General features: G+C 38.7%; 1 protein-coding gene across 2 annotated transcripts in view; it reads left to right on the top strand.

Moving 5' to 3' along the window:
- Positions 1–21,334, top strand: part of dync1i1a (dynein cytoplasmic 1 intermediate chain 1a) — a 71,357-nt gene that overhangs the window by 38,771 nt on the left and 11,252 nt on the right. For both annotated transcript variants that reach the window (XM_066673834.1, XM_066673833.1), the window contains 4 exons: positions 13,865–14,011; positions 15,559–15,672; positions 16,516–16,649; positions 18,645–18,789. In XM_066673834.1, coding sequence (XP_066529931.1) covers positions 13,865–14,011; positions 15,559–15,672; positions 16,516–16,649; positions 18,645–18,789 — 540 coding nt within the window. The remainder of the gene's footprint in view (positions 1–13,864; positions 14,012–15,558; positions 15,673–16,515; positions 16,650–18,644; positions 18,790–21,334) is intronic.

Here is a 21,334-nt window from a genome sequence, read left to right as displayed (position 1 = left end):
CACACACACACACGCACGCACATATACAAGAATGTCACACCTCTAAACACATACATGCCTACAGAAATACATACACACACACACACACACACACGCACACTGTAAGCACTGGCTTTCTTGCAGGCACAATTTTTTAGCCTTCATAAATTTGTCTTGTCTCATTTTCAGGCAATAATTTTAATCCTTCACAGCAGTAGTTTTCACAAAGTATCAGATCACTGCATTATGTCATGAGCATGGTGGTATGATTTTTTTGTTCCTATTCACTACAACCAGTTCTGACAGCTGCTAAAGGTTCTGGGAAATATGTTACTATTATGTTATCTGAGATTTAAGGCTGCCTTAAGTTAGAATTTCATGGATAAAATTGCGCGTGCTGTCTGACTGGCATTTCTAGCTGGGCTAATCTCACCGGAGGAAGTATTTGTGTGGTGAGTAAGCCTCAGTGAAAGTGTGAATGATGGTGGTCATAAAGTTCTGATCCATATATCTCTCCTGTCACTGCACGGTGGTTGCACTTCTCCTGTGGCTTCAAGGAGTGGAGGAAATAAAGATGACGAAACAAAGATAAAATAAACATGGACATTTAGGCTCTGGTCTGTGTTGCCCTGTGAAGGACTGGCGTCCCCTCCAGGGTGTATTCTCGCCTTGCGCCCGATGATTCCAGGTAGGCTCTGGACCCCCCGCGACCCTAAATTGGATAAGCGGTTACAGATACTGGATGGATGGATGGATTTAGGCTCTGAGTGCAAAACATAGTAATAATCAATTAATTTGTTATTTTGTCAGTTGAGAGATTCGAGGTTTAATAAAATGTTAAATAATGAAAATGTAAATAAACAATAACTTCATACATTTCAAAACATGGGCAGAATTATCTGGACAGAGATAAACAAACAATTTTTAATAAAAGATTACTGTAAAATACTTACTAAAGGTACATAAAACCTTTAGTGACAAAAATGGTCACACAAAACTGCAGGACAGTAATTATAAGGCTGGATAATGTATAATCGTTCTCTAATTTCAAACCAGCTGCTGTTACAGTGGGTGATAATCTCATGATGAATTGACAAACAGAAATACTCCAAATACATATAATATTTTTGTATTAATTCTTTTTTTTTTTTTTACTTATTTCTTTATGATTTTCTTCTTTTCAGAAACAACAGCAACATACAACAAATACACAGTTGCTGTCATACAATCTCATTAAGGAAAAACAAAATACAGTTCACTATTTAGTTCACTACATTTCCAAGGTTGCCCACATGTCAGGATCCATCATAATTTTCATAAAACAAGAAATAAAATATAATATAATATAATATAATATAATATAATATAAAAAAAACTGCCCCTGCTATATCTCTATTTGAGGTTTGGTATAAGTTAGCCATTTAGATTAATTAGATATAAAATAAAATTAATACATTTTTCCCTGAAGTTTTCTGACATTTGTCTTACATCGACAGGGAATACTGCTGATGATGTGAAATTGCTTAAAATTATGAATGGTAAAATGAAACATTTTTTCTTTCCAAGGCTCACAGAACATGCTTATTTTGTTCAACCAGAATAACTTGGCAAGTTATTTAATATCAACATTAGGTCACTGTGACATGCACTGATGTCTGGGTCATTTAAGCCCAAGTCAAGCTGAAATGAAAATAATTTCAAAAACTTTTTGGTTCTTGTCCAAATTTATATTAAATAAAATTCATTCTTCCATATCATTTAAAATACTACATTCTTGCTTTTTCCTAATCTTTAATCAAATTGTAGTGATTTTAGTGATTTATTTCCTTCCTGCAAATTGCCCTATGTCATGTGCTGATGTATATGGAAGTCTGTGATAGTGGAAACAAAATGAAGCAATAGTATCACATTATTTGTTTCTACCCTGACCAGTCAGGAGAACACTGCTGTAGTTTACTGTCTATACAGTGATGAATGACTCCGCATTTGTCCCTCATCCGAAGGTCAGAAACATGGGCAGGAGATGTGTATTTGTTTCTTAGCCACCAATAATCATATTCCCTTTCCCTGAAATACCCCAAACATGAGCCAGCTAGCTCCGTTTTTTCATTTTGGAGGGAGGTGTGGGAAAATACAAAACACATGTTTATGTTCATGACCTTACAGGATGGACTGATTCAAGGATGTAATTGAACATGGTAACTAATTTCTTATCATGCCTGCACACCGCAAGCGACGAAAGTGACACAGCAACAGAAAGTCGTTAATTTCATTCATTAACACTGTAAGAGTGTCATGTGCGATCATGTGCAATGTGAAGTGGGCGAATTCAGAGATATTATGAAGTTGAGCGCTACACAAATTTATACAAATAAGCAGTGATGTGGTGACAACCAATCAGAAAACAGGTTCTTAGATTCCCTCAAAACCACTTCACAGGTTCTGGTACAGATTTGAGGAGAGGATTTTGCTGTGTGTGGATTTCCTGTGCTTTATGAGTAATTATTGGATATTATACACATATTATACATTATAAAGGGCCTAACAGAAAATAAAATTAGAAAAAGAAATTTTGGAATAGAAAGTTTGTAATTTGTGCAGAAAGAGGTCTGCTATTGTCTTCCTGAAAGATAGAGTCATCTTAGTGGCAGCTTATGTCTATCCAAAATATCAACAGAAGCTTAACATCAGTGGTATATTTACACTGCGCAAAATTGATATATAGCATTTTTTTGCATAATACCGATATTATGAACATCAGATGGTGAACCTAAACCTACATTCTTTGCAAATGTGCATTGAAGAAATTTTGTTTGAACTGGTTGATAATTCTCTCACAATTTGTGTTAAAAAAAGTGATGAGCAAAAATGTATTTTTACTTCCAAAGATTGAGCTTTTGGTGAATGCTACATTTATGTTATATATTATATTATTATATCTGCATTTAGTATTCACCTTCTTTTAGTGTAATTCTTTAGAACAGCATGACATGAATTTTAAAAATATATATATATAATTTCACTCTTATTTTGACCCTGTACCAAATTTTGTGGAGTATATTGCAGTCATTCATTCATTCATTCATTGTCTGTAATCACTTATCCAGTTCAGGGTCACGGTGGGTCCGGAGCATACCCGGAATCACTGAACTCAACGCAGGAACACACCCTGGAGGTGGCGCCAGTCCTTCACAGGGCATATTGCAGTTATTTTTAACAAATGAAATTACATTAGTCACTGGCTTTTTATTGTCTTTGTCTTTTTGTCTGTTAAATCTAGGGTTAAGTAATTTAACAAATCATAGGTTTCAGTTTTTATTGCAATTTTAGAAAGCCAACTTTTCTCAACTTTCCTGGGATTTTTTTAATACTTGGAATTGTTGATCCATAGAACTACACCAAGTTTTATTTTAAATGTTGTGACAGGTTCTGCTAAGGGAAATTAGGTGTGGAAACGTGCCCATGAAGAGCACTTTCAAAACTGGACAAACTAATGTGTCATTTTTTTTAATCAGCGTCACTAGATCCTGTGTCTGCTTGAAATTAAATTACGAATATAGCCTCTGGGAAAAAGAATAAGTGGAATAAGTGTTTATATATGTTTATGTAGGTCTATGTCAGATGTCATAAAAAATTTTGTTACTTAGTCTTGTGAAGAGTAAAGTGAAGTCCCCTCAATCTCTCCTTCTTAAAATAAGCTTGATTCATATGAAAAAAGTATGAGCTGAAATCAGACTACTTGAGGACTAATTTACTACGACGGTCATTGTTAATATCATTATTGTCAGTTTTTCCCAAGTAGTAGCATTAATGGAATAATAAAGCCTCACAGGCTTCGGTTGGTGTGGTCTGGGTCTTTGCCAGACCTCTTCTGTGTACAGACAAAAAGACAGAAGAGAAAGGAAAGGAAAGTTTGTTGAAATGGAGATGAGCTGGATCTCCAGTCCTCTGGCACATGGCAGCAGCTCTGTGCTGTTGGCTCTGGATGAAAGGGCCCAGGGTGGTTTGCACCGATACTGCTTTTTCTCTCGTTAGGCAGGGATCAGATGGAGCTTAATGTGTGAGCATGTTCTGCTGTTTAACCTCCAAAACCACACAACTCTTTCTCTCCCCCTGAAGTGAACGCCTGTGAAAGCTGCACGCTCATCCTCAGCCTCCCTTCAATCCCTCTCTCCTCTTCACCTCTCCACCCGCTGCGGCTTCCCTTGCATTTGGCAGGCCCCATCTGCGGAGTTCAGCTTTTTTTCTTTTTTTGACCGATCATTTTTCCAGATTCATCCATGGCCACTGATGCTTTCATGTGCTGGATGCTTCTGTTCCCTTTTTCACCACTGTCTCTCAGTCTCTCTCTCTTTATGTCTTGCACAGTTTTACTTTTTAACTTTCCTCATCACCTCTTTTTTCATCCTCCTCTCAGCATTCAGTCTCTGCCTTTACAGTATCCTGTGCCTAAAGGCAGAGCTCAGTTGATTTTGGCACACTTTTGGACTGGGTTAGGGATGGCAGTAAAGTCACTTTGAATGAAGATTGTTGGGTTCAAACCTGGCTATGCCTTAGTGGTGTGTGCTGCTGCTGAAAGATCATGTTGTGATACTTGTTTCGTGAAGGCATATACACATTTAGCTCTGGGCGCAATTTTTTTTTAACATTATCCAAATACTGGACTTCACTACGTTTGGTTAATATTGGCAACATATATTCTGTATTTAACCCTTTGCGGTCTAAGGACATTTTCTCAATTTTCTGAAATTCGCCTTTAAAGTACTTGTATTATAATATATTGCCCACATGTTTTATATCAAAATGTTCAGAACAATCTCAGCTCTCTTGTTGAGAGATCATGAAAAATAATCTGTCTCTAACCCTGAAAAACTTTCTTATGAAAATATCCCTTTACTCGTGTGGATGAATTGTTTTGGTGATTGAAATAGTTTTATAAGAGTCTTAAAAACAAGCAAATCCACCAGTTAGACACGGCGAGAGGCAGAGGAGGTGTGTCTCAAGCTTATTCATAGGCTCGTAACTCGGAATTTACAGTATCACGTACAGTTGTGAAAACATGCAATTGAAAGAGCAGTTTCTGCACATTCAGAGAGCATGAACTGTATTTCTGCTCTGTGCTATCGCTAAGATATAAATAGAATGGTCGTTGACACGCCCGCACATTCTTCGACTCCAGAGGGTTAATAAAATATCAAGTTGGTTGGTGATAATATTTGATGATCAAAGTTGAGTAGAAAACCCTAAATCAATGCTCAGGTTAAAGTAATTAACTTAGCAAAAAACAACTTGAGCAGAAGTACAAAATTACTTATAGGACTACAGTGGAACATCTGAGCAAAAATCAGTGCAGTAACAATAATAAAATTAATTATTCAGCATTATACAAATCCATCACATTTATTATCCACTTTAAAGGACATTCAATACAGTATGTTATACACTGTAAATCATAGCAATATTATTGATCACAATAATGGTAAACATCATATGGCCCACCACGAATGTGGTCTCTCTCCCCTCTCTGCTGCTCTTTTGGACTGTTTGGTAACATCACATGGTTTTCTCAAGTGGGCTGCCCCTAGCCACATCAAGAGCACACCCTAAGTATAAAAAAGGAAAACGCCTATTCCCCTGCAGATACTGTCAGCTACGATCTCCCGTTGCTGTGTTTTTATTGATATCGTGGTGTATTTTCCCTGGGATGACTTTGGGTAAAGCCCTGTTGGATGCTGGCTGAGAGGGAGATGTATTCATAGGAGCTTGGAGTGCGGCCCACTCTGAATAATGGCGGCCGGATGGAGTTGCTTTGGATCACAAAGGCCGCTGTGGAAACACTTCAAAACCACTCACAGCTCAATGAGAGGAAGGGCAGAGACCTCCATTCCACCATGCATTTATTACGAGTCTGTATAACCACATATAGGTTTTGCTGCTGGTCAAAGCTGCTACTGTGTAACCCTCTGTGCTCCAGTTTTATTAATCAGTCATTTAGCTTAGGGCTTATTTTTATTTGGACACTAAAGGTTAAGAATTATATTATTAGATTTCCTCTTGCAGTTGAGTAGCTGTTTTGTTCTTGGTTTCCTCCCTTCGCACTGGTCAGTGTCACGTTCGGAAGAATACTACCTAAACATGTTTGTTTTATCAGTCTTGAGTTACTTGGGTTACTCAAAGGGTAATCAAGGTTTAATAATTGATTATAATTTACTCTGATTTGATTTCTTGTTCATTTCTGTAAAAGTAATATCACTACTCGTTCAATCTGAAACACAGACAAATACCATTGGAAAAGGGATTACATCCACTGGTCACTTCAGTGCTAAAAGAAAACAATAGCCCCTAATGATTTCCTAGTCCCTTATGTTATAAGTAAGACACAAAACTACAGCTGTACAAAAACTACAGCTTAAAGAACTGATTCCAAGTAACTGTGTGGTTTTGTTGAGATTGGGGCATTTTTTCACCAGGGAGATCTTTTGCCTTGAGTCTGGTATTAACATACAGTCAGCTTGAGCAGATTTTTACGGTTACGGTGATTGAAAGTTGCATCATTTGGTTTCAGGAATAAATTACACATAAGTGCAATGTTTAAAAATAATATGGAATTAATTTAAATTATAGAGATTATCCTAAGTTAAAAATATTCCAATTCACATCACATCTACCTTCTTATATTATTTCTTATTGTAGCAGAATCATGCAAATTACATGAATAAAATTGCAAGGCAATATTATTATAAATATTGCCTTGCACCTTTATATATATTTATATATTATACTCTATAATCAATTAATATTTTCTGTTTAATGTTTTTAAGTAAGGCCTGTAAATGTAATCTTATATCTGTAATATGATTAATAGAATTTGAATTACAGTGAAATGCACTGCTTTATTACATCAAAAATCAATACATTATTGCAGTGTGTTGTTTTGTATTGTGTTACTCCCAGTGCTATAGTCTCTAGCTGGTACTTTGTTGCCAGCCAATATTAAAAAATAAACATGCCCAGGCTTATTCAAATCATAGACAGATGATAAATTCTGTTTTATTGTAAGTAAATTGCATTCCATCTATACCAATAAGACAGTTTTATCTGTACACATTCTTTTCTCTCAGTGGCAGTAAATAAAAATATCAATATATATTAAGCTTATTCCCAGTTGCTGTACATACAACTGTATAGTATGTTCACTGAGTCACAGAAGCAGGATGTTGAAGAAGGCGAGTGTTTTTAATTGGTTGTGAGTTTTCTCCAGGAGCCTTTTTAACATTGTCCTATAAAAGAATAATACAACAGAAGAGTGTGCAGAGAGAAACAGAGAAAAAATGTGTGTGTGTGTATGTGAGAGAGAGAGAGAGAGAGAGAGAGAGAGAGAGAGAGAGAGAGGGAGGGAAGGTGGGGGAGACATCATGAGAAGAAGAATGACTGCTCACATTCACTGGCTCCTTTTTCTTTCTCCTCTGAGAGGGAGATATGGTATTACATGGCTCTCGCCAGCGACCACAGAGTGACAAAATCCGTGGGGTGCCATTAGGGGAGAGAAAGAGGGAGAGAACGAGGGATGCCGGTGGAAGATGGAGGAGTGCATCTGGAGCTGATAAGCTTTGCTGGGAACCATATGATTGTGGTGTTGCAGGAGGAGGCGGCGGATTGGCGCTGCTGAATGTAATGTCTGTTACAGGCTCATCCCCTCCCAGCTTCCCTCCCTTAAAACAAAGAGGCAGCACAAAGACAGGAGTGTTTCCCTCCGTGATCCCTCTCTCCACGCCATCTCTCATCACGGGTTAGCCCTGTGTATTATTCTATACAGAACACTTCCCATTAATATAACCTTGTCTGCCAAAAGCACTTAGGCCTGGTGAAGGGCACTAAAGTGTGGCTTTAAGATTAAAACACAGTCGGCTGCTGCTGGAAGGTGCAGACAATCTCAAGTCTTCTCTTTTTTTTCCTCCCTTCTTTTGCTGTTGCAATCTTGCAGCAAGGTGGAAATATGGCATGAGATTGTGTTTTTACTGAAGCTGTCAGTTTGAATATCATCACGGGATCTGTGTCTTCAGTAGAGTGGGCCCCAAGCTGAGCTCAGAATGAGAAATGGTCAATTTGAGACAAATCTGTGAATTTCAATGGCTGAGTTGGTAAAAAAGTGGCACAATTGAGATATCATCACAGCAGACCTGAAGTCCTTCCATGTCAGGTGGTGTGGAAATGTCTCTGCTTAGGTAGTTTTGTTCTAGATGTCCTAAAATGCTTGACTGGATTCCACACAGTTTTAACAGTGTTCATTCATTATCTGTAACCGCTTATCCAGTTCAGGGTCGCGGTGGGTCCGGAGCCAACCCGGAATCACTGGGCGCAAGGCGGGAACACACCCTGGAGGGGGTGCCAGTCCTTCACAGGGCGACACACACAATCTCACACATTCACTCACACACTCACACCTATGGACACTTTTGAGTCGCCAATCCGCCTACCAACGTGTGTTTTTGGACCGTGGGAAACCCACATGGACACGGGGAGAATACACCAAACTCCTCACACAGTCACCTGGAGCGGGACTTGAACCCACAACCTCCAGGTCCCTGGAGCTATGTGATTGGAACACTACCTGCTGCGTCAACATGCCACCCTTTTACAGTGTTGTTAAAGTTAAAAATGTACTCTATTCACTCTTCAGTCCAGCATATTCATAAATGCCCAAATTTAGAGTGTGGTTCAGGCTATATCTTTGTCTTAACAAGGCATAAACAGACCAGACAATCAGCAGTGAAAATTCTATGTTAAAATTTTCAAAATAGATACTGGTATTGGGACTTAAATTTACATAGACATAATAACCCAGATAGGAGACAGATTTGGACATAATCTGTGCCACTTTTTGCACTTAAGGCCCAATTATGTCACTGGCAAGTGTTGTGTGGGCCAGACATGGGCCAAATATCATGAGCCAGGCTTGTCTTGGTTTACGGTGTGTGTTGTGGGGGCCAAACCCAGATTTGGTCCACAACCCACCTGATATTTGGCCTGTATAAGTTGGACCTGTAGCTGAGCTGAGGCAGCCAGACTCACCCTGAATCAGCGCCTTCATTCAAGGCCAAATTTGGACCATGAAATACCTGCAGATGTGGGCCACATTTGGGCAAACATTGAACTGCACAGAAACATACAGTAAAAAAAAAGTTTTAAATGTTTTGTGAAGGCAATAGAATTGTTGTCACCTCTCTGAATCAAAATGTACAAAATTTTAAAAATAGGTGGCTGAGTATCATAAACTTTTAAATTTATTGAACTTTAAATATAAAATCAAAGTCCCCTCCTGTCATCAATAAAACTTGAAAAACTCATCTCTGTTCACCAAAATTTCTAGTTATTTTCTAGAGGAAAAAAAAATCTAATGCCTTAAAAAAGGGTGTAAAATTACAGTTTTGTCTTCATATGAACTTCATACCCCACTGCCACTCGCCAGCAGTTGAAACGTCCCACCTAAAGTTTACAGGATTGGTTCCTTAAGGTTATCACATCAGAAATTTTCTGGGTCTGCCCCCTTCAGATTGAATATGGAACATGGCAGTTTTAAAGATGAAATACTTGGCCATGTTACATTTTCTAGCAAATAAACAACACCAGACAGACATGATAACAAGCCCAAACTTTTTTTCACTGGAGGAATATTTACTATATAATGTAATAATTATAAACGTTAGCATTTTGTTTAGACTTTATGAATTAAAATCAGCACTTTAAGGCAACCACTTTACTTTGTTTAAGCTAAATACAGAATCATATTTATAGTGCGTTTACAAAAAATGATTCCTTTCAACAGACAACCACATGTTCTCTGATGATATATGTTCACAAAACAGACTATGATATAAGGCCTAATTTCCTATTTGGCAGAATAAGCAAAGCAGTCCACTGGGACAAATTGAACTAATTCCGGTAGCGCAGTAGTTGCATGTGCACCACAGTGCACCAAGCCTAATGTTTATTGGGCTTTACGGTGAGTCTTTAGTGTTAGTCACATGTTTCAGCTAGTTAAGATGAGGGGCCAGATAGGGCTGTGCTGTGAGGGCTCCCCATATGGTGTGAATATACAGTCTTTTCATCCTCCAGCATCTCTGCCATGTTTAGATTATGACTTTAAAGGGTGTTCATATGACTTGTCACATTTATCTGTGGAGTGAAGGAACTGTCTGGATTTATGTGGTGACCGTAATGAGTAAAGCATACATCATCTGTTTATGGCTTTCAGATCACTTCCTGACGGGTTATTTATCATAAAATCTCAAACAGTGATTGCAACTTCCAGCTAATGTCTCCAGAGTTAATGTTGCATATGGCCACCCGGGATGAGGATAGATATGGGCATGCAAAGTAAAATGAAAACTGGGAAAAGTATTCATTAATCAATATCCATTCATCTATGGCCAATATCCAGCTCTCCATCTCTTGCTTTCTCTGGCTGACATTACTTGAAGACTCTGGAGGCTATATAGACATAGTTGAAATTATTTCTAAATTTCTGGCTAGATGTGAATGAATCAGTTAAATTGCAGGTTTACTGTGTATCAAAAATGTTATTAACTTTTTACTAAATAATAGGAGTTATTAAGTATCAATATTTTGATTAACGTTTAAGTTATGGAGTTACAGTGTGTTCTGTTAAGTGTACAGTTAGGTGTGTTCTGATGTATAGACCTTAGTGGATGTTTCTACATTTTTAAAGAAATAGTTATGATATAACAATGTAATCCAGAGTGATCAGATGTAAAATACTTAGTTCTAGAGAAACTTAATGGACAGAATATTCATTGAGGGAGCCAGTTGTTTGGTGCCTAATACAAATGCATGGTTGCTATCACCACCAGTGAAAAGAAAACAGAGTAGGCAAGGTTCTTTTAAATGCATCATTTCACATCAAAACCAAACACGCTGAATGACTGTTTGATTCTTGTCAAAGGAATCGCACAGAAATATTTTAAAAATTAGTGTACTTCCCTTTCAGTGCTTAAAATAGACCATAAGTTACATCTGCTGATAATTTAACACAACATTATTTAAAAAAAGGAGAAGAAAAATAGTACATTAGAGTTTTTATTCTGGAAGATTTTGGAGAATGATTTTGATGCATTTACACAGTGTAAGAGCAGCTGGAGTTCTGGTGTAAACAATACAAATTAAGGTTTTATAGTGACAGCAGTGATATGTGTAAACTGCAAAAGCTATTAATCAGAACTGCTGATATTAGCGGTGGTGTCGGTGAGCAGAGTCTTGTGGTGGGGGATTGAAAGAGGTTGGCTCTGCTGACTCCTGCCTGGGCTGGCTCTCCAGAGAGAAGGTTTCAGGTTACGATACTTCATTAAGTCTCTGATTAATGGCTTCATAGTGGAGTTATTACCCTCTTGTTGTGGTGACCTGGGCTTGTGTTCATTAGCCCAGTAATGAAGCTCCTGTCTGGGGGAACGTGTCCCTGACGCATGACTACAGCAGATAGAAAGGAGAGTTTATGAACTCGGTGAGAGAGAGAGAGAGAGAGAGAGAGAGAGAGAGAGAGAGAGAGAGAGAGAGAGAGAGAGGACCAAAAAGGAAATACAAAGTTTGTAAGGCAGAGTGTAAGGACTGGGGTCGAAGGTCAGACTCGAGGCTATGATTGAAATAGCGGAGTGTCTTAGGGCTGCAGTGCCCTCTTGTCACTCAGTTAGCATTAAGGTTTTACTGAACACTAATCATGGAGCAGAAGCACTCTTTTCAGCAGACCCACTAATCAGACATCGACAGAAGAAACAGACCCAGAGGAAGCCGCTCCAGTTCATAAGAGATTGTGCTCAATTTAAAACCGCATGTTGGTTTTGAGAGCCCATTCCTTGTTATTAACTAACGTGTGACAGTAGGTTTATCCTGCTTGTAACTTATTGTGCCTTTCCACTGCATTCCACTGGCCAAATATAGTTCCTGTTCCCTGAATCTAGGTACTTTTTTAGTCCCTACTTGCTTACGGTTCCAACCAAGTGTAAACCCTGCAGAGTGCGGATTGGCCAGAGAGACCTGTCAATCACCATGAAATACAGAGTTCCAGCACAAACTCACCACTTGTAAAATCTCAGAAGTTACAGCACCTTTTACATTTGTTTCTATCCGACTCACAACATTAGCTTGTAACATTCCTTCAAGGTGTTTTGAAGGGATTCAAACGCTCCTTGGAGCGATAGTGGATGAAAATCTCCAGCGAAAGCCAGATGTGCAACAAGGAAAATTGATTTGTGAGCACTGCGCAGAGCCGTGTTTAGTTAAAAAAAAAAAAAAAACAAACAAAAAAAAAAACATGCTTTTTTGTTGTTGTTGTTGTGCTTTTCCAAGCCTGCGGTTCCTGTTAGAAACAGGATTTTGCAACGTCACCGCTTCCATTTTGCGGGGGAGCTGTGCTAGTGGAAAAGCAACCAGCTAAAAGCAAGTTGAGCCGTGCTGAACTGAGTCATGCAGTGGAAAAGCACCATTAGAGTACAGAGCTCACTTGTTATTTATTTATTTATTTAATTTCCAGTCCTAATGCTGGTTAAGTAATTTCTTTTTATTATTTAGCATCAGAAAAAAATTACACAACCTCAGTAACTAAATATAATATTAAATATTTCTATATTTAGTGTGCTTAATGGCTATAACAGCTTCCATTATTTTTGGAAACTCACTTGCAGTATTCTTTTAAAGAAATCTGCAGGGATATTTTGAAATTACTGCAGAGATTAGTTTTAGAACTTGGCTGCATATTCATTTTATTCATCTCACAATCATGTAATCTGAATGAATTTTTAATGATGTTATAAGATTTTGTCTAATTTCTTCAAAAAAAATAATAACTTGAAAGTAAAATGAATTAAGGAATGGTCTCTGACATTTGCACAGTGCTGTTTTCCTAGTTTTTAATCATTCACCTACTTCAAACCTACACTACTAGTCAAACCTACTTTTTGAGTTTCCAAATAATCTGACCATCAAACACCTTTGTGTTAATGTGCTTAAACCTTAAACCAGATTGGTTGGGGTGTGTGCAAACATACCCAGCTCTGAGAAGGTTTTGTTTTTCTTGATGGTCAGCTCTTCAGCTTTATTTTTACCCTTGCAGCTTGGTTTATTTTAAATCCTTTTTAAAAAACCACCTCACATATGAGACTTCTCCCGAGCTCTCTTTGTAAGCCATATTTTTTTCAGAAGGGGGAGAGGAACGAAAGAAAAGAGAAGCATGTTTTCTTTTGCTCTGGTTTGTTTTCCAGTCACTTTAAAATGAACTCTGGGTGCATGACTTGGCTGCCGCAGCTGGTGTGGTAAAGCACAGAGACAGTCTCTCTCACACTCTGCCTCAGCAGACGACTGCAGAGTGCTAAAGAAAACAAGTCTCTCACACTTCTGTCCCAACGCAGGCCTGTTTCACTGAAGGCACAACAGGACAGGCGTCCCAGCCCTTGGTGGTAACTGGCCTACGGAGCTAATTGAGGAAAGGGCAGACCGAGGATCTACCAAAAGTTGTCTGTGAGCTTGGTTGCCCCTTGTTGAGGGAACTTTGTGTGAAAATATGAAAGCATAAGCTCACATTTCATTTGATGGGCATTCACGAGGAACGGAAAACTCAATAAAAGTGAAGACAGAGGGGAAGTTCAAGGCCAAGCCTGTCACAACAAAAGCCACGCTTCTCGCTCCACTGCCCACTGCTTATGGTGCTGTAATATAAAACTGCTGGCCCCACAATCCCCGGCATTGTTGCATTTTTCCCCCAAAAACCCACCCCTGCGCAAGATCTTTACAGTGAACCCATCAACATCATGCCACTCTCTCTTTCTTTCAGTCACTCTCTCAAACTAATTATCTTGTCTTCTGTTCTCCTCCCAAGTCCCCCGTCGTGTCTGTGGGCTTCGCTCGGTTTCATCCTAACCTGCTGGTGGGTGGCACATACTCAGGGCAAATTGTGCTATGGGACAACCGCAGTCACCGGAGGACCCCGGTCCAGAGGACCCCACTTTCTGCAGCTGCACACACTGTAAGTGCTTCTCAATATCTCCAACTTATATATACTTATAGCATCTAAGATGGAATGAAAATATATTTTTATATCCATGTCACAAAATTATATTTGTGAAAGTTCCAGTTTTAATTCTATCCCATATTATCAACAATACAGCTTTAATAATTCAACACAGAGATTGTGAACCACCAGTAGATAACCAATCAGAGGAACCGGACTTGCTCTTGTGCTACTGCTCTTCTTAGCTCTGCATGTGTATAAACCTCAATCCTAAAACTGTTGGAACAATTAAATACTAAAATAAGGTTTGATGGCCCAGATCTGGCTAAACTGATGCTTCAAGATGGTCCCCACACTATGGCACCATGAACCTTGAATACAACCTGGAGCTAGACTCTTTCAGCACAGTCAGAGTCAATGAGCCCCATCTAACTCCATGTCATGCAATAACGAGAGCACAGGCCAGAGTTGGAGGCAGAGGAGGTGCATAGGCCCCATTGTGCTACACAGCCACACACACGGTCCCTGAATGCCATACATGCTGAAGGTTTAAACTCCCGTGCCCTCAATAATGAAAGCCTATGTCCCGACCCCCAGCTCACCGAGCCGTCGGCCTCTCTCAAAGAGCCCATTGTGGGCCAAAAACAAAAATCAATTTGACGGCGATAATGACATAATGGATTCACACAATCGACTGTATTTGCACAGCGGCAGATGCCAGTGCCAAGTTTAAGTAAGCGACTACTGCACACATCCTTTATCTCACGATAGAGCACAGTGCCCGTGCTGGTATTCAGCTGAGCATGCATACATACTGGTACATTAAGACATTCAACTCACAGCCATTTACCTGCTTACATTGAACTCATAGTGATCCTTCAAGATTTACACAAGACACAAGCCACGGTAATTCTCCACTGACAAATAAATTTAGTTCAATGTTAGGATCATTCTATGTCCAGGAAGCTATTTTAAGTATGAAAGAGGCTAGCTACATGTTTACATTTTGCCAATTGATATCATTGGACAGGAACTGCTTCTATGGTTCAATGAGACAAAAAGAGATCTCTTTGACAGTGAACACTCGTAAAAGGATGCATGTTTACACAGCAAAGACATGTTAAGTACCGTGAATGATCTGTGAGGTTTTGGGGCTGTTGCTCCTTAAATAAACTAGGAGATCTTAAATGAAAATCTGGCTGCCTCTCCCCAAAATTAATACAGGGTCGTGGTTGGAACTTCCGCCAAGACAGCGATCAAAAGCATACATCCACACACAAAAAAAGACCTATGCTGTCATTAAGAGTAATGGCACCAGACTCCGTTTTGATACTGTTGTGTTGGCACCTCTACTGTGTTTGTTAAATAATGTTATTTTTTGATAAGTGTTGTCATTCTCCCCAACTAAATTTTCCTACATTATAGGTTAGATTTTTTTACATTAAAGGTTTTTGTTCGAGTTTGAACTAATTAACCACAAAGACATAAACTTTTTTTAACCTAAGCATGCCAATAATTATGGAGCAGACTGTCTAACTTACTTTTTATTCCTCATGCTGTAGCATCCAGTATATTGTGTAAATGTGGTGGGGACACAGAATGCCAACAATTTGATCACAGTGTCCACGGATGGCAGGATGTGCTCCTGGAGCCTGGATATGCTCTCCCAGCCACAGGTCAGGAAAAATCCATGGCCACTTTTTTGCCCTTTTCACCAACCACATTAAAATCCCTCTCCAGCAATGTGAGCCGATTCTCTCTTGTAATTAAACCAAGAACTTTTGTAGTACATGCCATTGTGGATTACTTTCAAAGCACTACAGCAACTTTCATGAGCAGTATGGTTGGAGCAATATTAAAATGATCTGGAACATTGGCCTGCATAAAGACTTATTTTAGCATTATGCTAGCATTCACCAACCACACTCAACCCATTCTTGTACACTGATCAGCCATAATATAATGACCACCTCTGTGTTTCTACACTCACTGTCCATACTCTCAGCTCAACTATAGACCTGCAGACTTTGCTAGCCCCTTTAACTCTGTTCTTCAATGGTCGGGAAGCCCACAGGACCAATTTGATTAGCAGGTATAATTTGATTAGTGGATCATTCTCAGCGCTGCAGTGACACTGATGTGGTGGTGGTGTTGTGCACACTAACACACCCACACCACCACTAGGTCAGTGTCACTGCAGCATTGAGAATGATCTGTGGTGGTCCTGACCTTTGAATAATGGGGTGAAACGGAGGCAAAAAAAAGTATGCAGATCATTAGATGGACTACTTTGTGATTGTAGAACCACAAAGTGCTCCTGTATGGTCAGTGGAGCTGAGAGAATGGACAGAAACATGGAAGTTGTCTTAAAGGTTAAGGCTGATTGGTGTATGTGCGTTTTTACAGCACATTTTCATAACAATATTGTTTGAGCAGTATGTATCTGTTTGTATGACTGCATGCGCACGTGCTATATTAGCATTATAGGTATTGTCCTGAAGCTTTTTTGTATGTTGCAGGAGAGCATGGAGCTGGTGTACAACAAGTCTAAACCAGTGGCTGTGACTGGGATGGCCTTTCCGGCAGGAGATGTTAATAATTATGTGGTGGGCAGTGAGGAGGGAACAGTTTACACTGCATCCAGACATGGCAGGTTAGCAGATCATACTCGCACATACATAAACTCTCAGCAGGCACTTTATTAGGAACATTCTGGATATGCCAAGGTCTGAGACCTTCTTCACTTTATTTAATTTCCGGTCATTTAGTAAAAACAACTGGGATTAAATCAAGATAATCCACTTCAATAATTAAAACGACAATAAAAAATGAAATACAGAAGATTCCAAACCTGTAACTATAAAGGATTAAAAAATATTAAAAAATGCAACTAACAATTTTTCAGCATGAGTTAGACCAGCAAACCTGTCAACATCAGATAAAAAATACTAAAATATTCATGTCTGAAAGAAAATCTTTCCACTGTGACAAGACATCTCCACATGCTGTATATGAAAGAACATGAAGAATGTGTACAAACAAAAAAGAAAATGGCTTTTTATGGATTGAGTCTAAATATCATAAGCAGAGCACTCATACTGTTGCACTTAATTGTTGAGGCTTCTTTGTACATTTCAGTTTAAATATAATTTCTATTTTTTGGCTGACGTTGAAAAACGTGTGATGGCTTGAAATTACATTAATGTCAGACTAGTCTCTGATTTTTTATAGAACTGTACCTGTACGTTTCATAGCTTTTACAGCCAGGATTTTCACCGTTTTACACTAAGTTGCATGTTGTAATACAAAAATATTTGGAACCATTGTTGTTCTCAAAATCAGCTGACGGTTTTCCTCAGAGTCTTTTACAGTGAGTAGGCCATATCAGCCTTTACTGGCCTCTAGTGACCTCTTAGGTGGGTGTAGGTGTTGGCTGGATTTTTATAATGCATTTGTAAATACTGTTTATGCACAAAGTTGTAAATACTGCTAAAGCATAAACTTAGTGGGCCCTCCATTGTGTACACCTCCATTTTCTATGCAAGACTGGTTAGTCAGTGACGCCTTAAAGACAGTGCTTTCTGAATTTGCAGTTCAAGGGGCTTTTTTATTTGATAGGAACAGAAGTTTAACTTCCTGTCCTGTTGCTACATTTTGATCTTCATAATGTATGACATTCAATTCCAATGCATTGTTTTATATTTGTACTTGAATCAGTAAATGTTTGTAAAGTTGTATTTATTTATTTGGTACAGTGTAAATATCAGAGACCACCCACACACAAACTAGTGCACTAGGGGCTGTGAACACACACCCAGAGCAGCCTTCACCGGCGCCTGGGGAGTAGTAGTGGGTTCAGTGCCTTGCTCAAGGGCACATCAGCCATGGATGTTCTAGCTTTTCTTTGGGATTGAACCAACCTTCCAGTACCAAGCCTGGTTCTCTAACCATTAGGCTAGGTTTCATTACGAGCCTTCCACTCTAGTATATTATCAAATGTGCTGGTACTTATTTCTTTCACACTTTAGTTTTCTGTACACTACAGCCATATTAAATATTTCATCCTTCTAACAAATTAAATGTGTCATCCCACTAGAACTGTCTCTGACATTACAATCCACTTAAAAAAAATTAAAAATCATTCACGCAAACAACCACTCAATGTCATCTCATCTATGTCATTAGAGATGGGACAATATCAAGATACACTGTCACTTTAGACCTTAAAAAAGTGTTTCTCTCCATTCTTGTACTGTGAGGAGTAATCTCACTGTCCAAAAGGATGTGTAGATGTCAAGAAACAGTTGAAAAAATTAATTAGAAAAAGAACCACTAGAACATTGATCCTGGACGTCTTGAAAAACGTCTGGAAAAAAGTCTAAAAGAAAGTCTTCTGAAAAGAAACAAAGCTGTAATAAATACAACTGATAAATTGGACAAACATTGAGAACCTTACTGTTGTGCGCTTATCTTCTCTATAGATTTCAGTTTACAATTGAACATAGAGGTAAAGGGCAGATCGACTTGATAACAGGACCCCTGTGAATGTAGAAGCACAGAAACATGCAAAACTGCTCACACATCTTATGCATAAATATTAAAATATCACAGCTGACAGGTTCTGATTGTTACACTCTTTTCACTGCAGTAAAGCTGGTATCTGTGAGATGTTTGAGGGCCATCAGGGGCCAGTGACTGGAATCAGCTGTCACAGTGCTGTGGGCCCTGTGGATTTTTCTCACCTTTTCGTCACCTCGTCCTTTGACTGGACTGTCAAACTCTGGAGTACAAAGGTAAAAGGAAACGAAACTCCCATTTAAAACCACTGTCCAGCCACACATCACCGACATCTTTAGGTCATTTGGTAGATCAGACAGTAAGAAATGCTATGGTATCATCTCACTCTTTTGTCATTTTAGTTTGATTCACTTATTAGCATTTTCAGTTTTTGGAATACAAACAAGGCATGGAGCTACTCACATAAAAATACATACAGTACATCAGAATCACTATACATAAAAATCTCATATCCAGCTCACTAGGATAAAACTGTGACAAAGTCTTCTTATTCCTGATTCAATGAACATATATCTTCTACCTAAGCATAAGTACAAAAATCTCAGTTTACAGAGATACTTCATTGAGGAGGGCAAGAACAATAATCCATTTTGCTATTTCCTTTTCCCTGTTTAGAAAACATTTTTGAAAAAGCTAAACTGTTTATGTATTCAGATCTACTAGGACTGACTTTCTGTAGGTTAAGCACCTCTTGACATGTTACATAACAAAGATAAGCCTGCTAGCTGTGTAACAGTTACATTTGAGCCTTTTTAGGGGAAGGCTAGAGCTTGCAGAAGGTGATATTATGGCAGGATCTTACATTGTCAGAGGTTGCCACTGTTTTGTTCTTCATGAACATCCAAATATATGGAAATGCGTCTGATAATTTCATTAGGTATCTGATTATCCTTCTCATGTACTGTGAGTATAAATACTCTAAAATATGAACCAGTGTGAAAATTCACAGCTGCAGGAACAATGTTAAGGTCTAAAATATTTAGGTATTAATTCATGAATCCAGTCAAAACAGTGTTTTGCATGAGATGTTTACATAATTGTGCTTTGTACATCAAAGCAGAAGGAAACATCAGAGGATACGCAGCACCATCTATTTACTAAAAATGCGGTGCTGACTTTTTGTGAACACATTTATGCTCTGCTGTGAGGAATAAAGTTTTGTTCTCTGTTTATACTTTGAGAGTTTTTATGTTAGGCTGAACTGGATAAAACCATTTTACTTGGACTTCCATTTGGACATCTCTTGTACATTTAAAAGGGAACAGTGATTTTGAGGTTTGAATTGATGTAAATAATGTCTTTGTTAGTCTAACCTATTTATTTGGATTGCATTGTGTTGCATTCAAAGTATTTATTTAAGAAGAAGATGACTAGCCAAATTGCTTGTGCCAACATTAGTAGATTGTTTATATTTTTAGGTGAATGGGCATATCTGTAAATGCACAGATGTTGCACAAATATAAAGAAAAGTTTTTTGCATATTGACATATAAAATTAACATGTCATTATAATCTAGTGTCAGGAAAGCATAGTGCACTTAGAAAGACACGTAATAAGTACATTTTGGAGCTTTCTGTTTTTAGAGAATATAACAGTTACTGTTAGTGAAGGAACCTCTTCTTTAAAGATATAGTTGTCATTACATAACGTTCGCATGGCCTTACTGTATGTTCACTGTCCTCCCACTTCATGTTTTCCATGTAAACACATTGTGAGTGCACTATAATAGCATTGACTGTGAGGACAGTGAGAGTGTGTTTGGACAGACAGAGAGCAGTGTGCAGTGTGTGGCTGCTGCTGGCGGGATGGTGGAGACAGGGTGATGATTACGTGTCCGAGGCTCTGAGCCCACTGGACTAGAGCCTGTGGCCTTGAGCTCTGTTCACTCACAGAGGAAGGAAGAAGGACAGAGCCGCTCCACTGAAGTTCAAACCACAAGGATGGGGGAGAGAAAGAGAATGAGAATGAGAGAGAATGGACAAAACTCTGCTCTCAGAAGATGCTGCCCTGCATGTGTGGAGACATAGGCTTGGACCACATTCAAACTAGGAGGGTAGAGAGAGAGAGAGAGAGAGAGAGAGAGAGAGAGAGAGAAATCCAAAGAAATGGGAATATAAGAAACAGGGAGCTTAAAGGAAATGTTGAAGCCAAAGTGAAGAAGCACAAGATGGAAAAGTGGATAGTTTATGTTGAGGTCAGCTGAAAATGACCCTTCAGTAGAAACATTACTGGGCCAGATTAGTTGAGAACTCCAAAACCTAAATTCTTTTAAAGCACAGATCACAGAAGCCCAATTTTCCTTGCTTTTTAAAACAAAATGGAACATGGATCCTTTAACATATTTAACATTTGTGCATTTTGACACATAATAAACACTTTAGGAATGTTCTGGATGAATGAACGTTGTTTGTTGAAAGGACATGGTTATGGATGGTGTTGGTGGTTCCCTTCATGTGTGAGGAGAGCCACAGGAATGTTGGTGTGTCTCTTGTTCCTGTGCCGCTCTGGGCACACCTTGTTTTGGCTGGCAAGTGTTTGTTTACTTAAGGAGTTTCAGTGTGGGCTGCTTAGATTAACTACATCTGTCTGCATGCTAATTACATTAGCAACCTTGTATTTCACACTGGTGTGCAAATAGTGCTGGCTTCAAGTGCATGAAAAGAGAATTTGGAGCCAAACTGATGACCAGAGAGCATGGTGCTTTATACTAAATCTGTTTGGTTGTTGGCAGCTTCTTCTATTATGTAAAGGCAATATCCT

The sequence above is a fragment of the Hoplias malabaricus genome, chromosome 6, assembly GCF_029633855.1.
Source record: "Hoplias malabaricus isolate fHopMal1 chromosome 6, fHopMal1.hap1, whole genome shotgun sequence".
NCBI classification, from domain to species: domain Eukaryota; kingdom Metazoa; phylum Chordata; class Actinopteri; order Characiformes; family Erythrinidae; genus Hoplias; species Hoplias malabaricus.
Note: the sequence above shows the minus strand (reverse complement) of the source record. Positions and strands in the feature narration are given on the sequence as shown.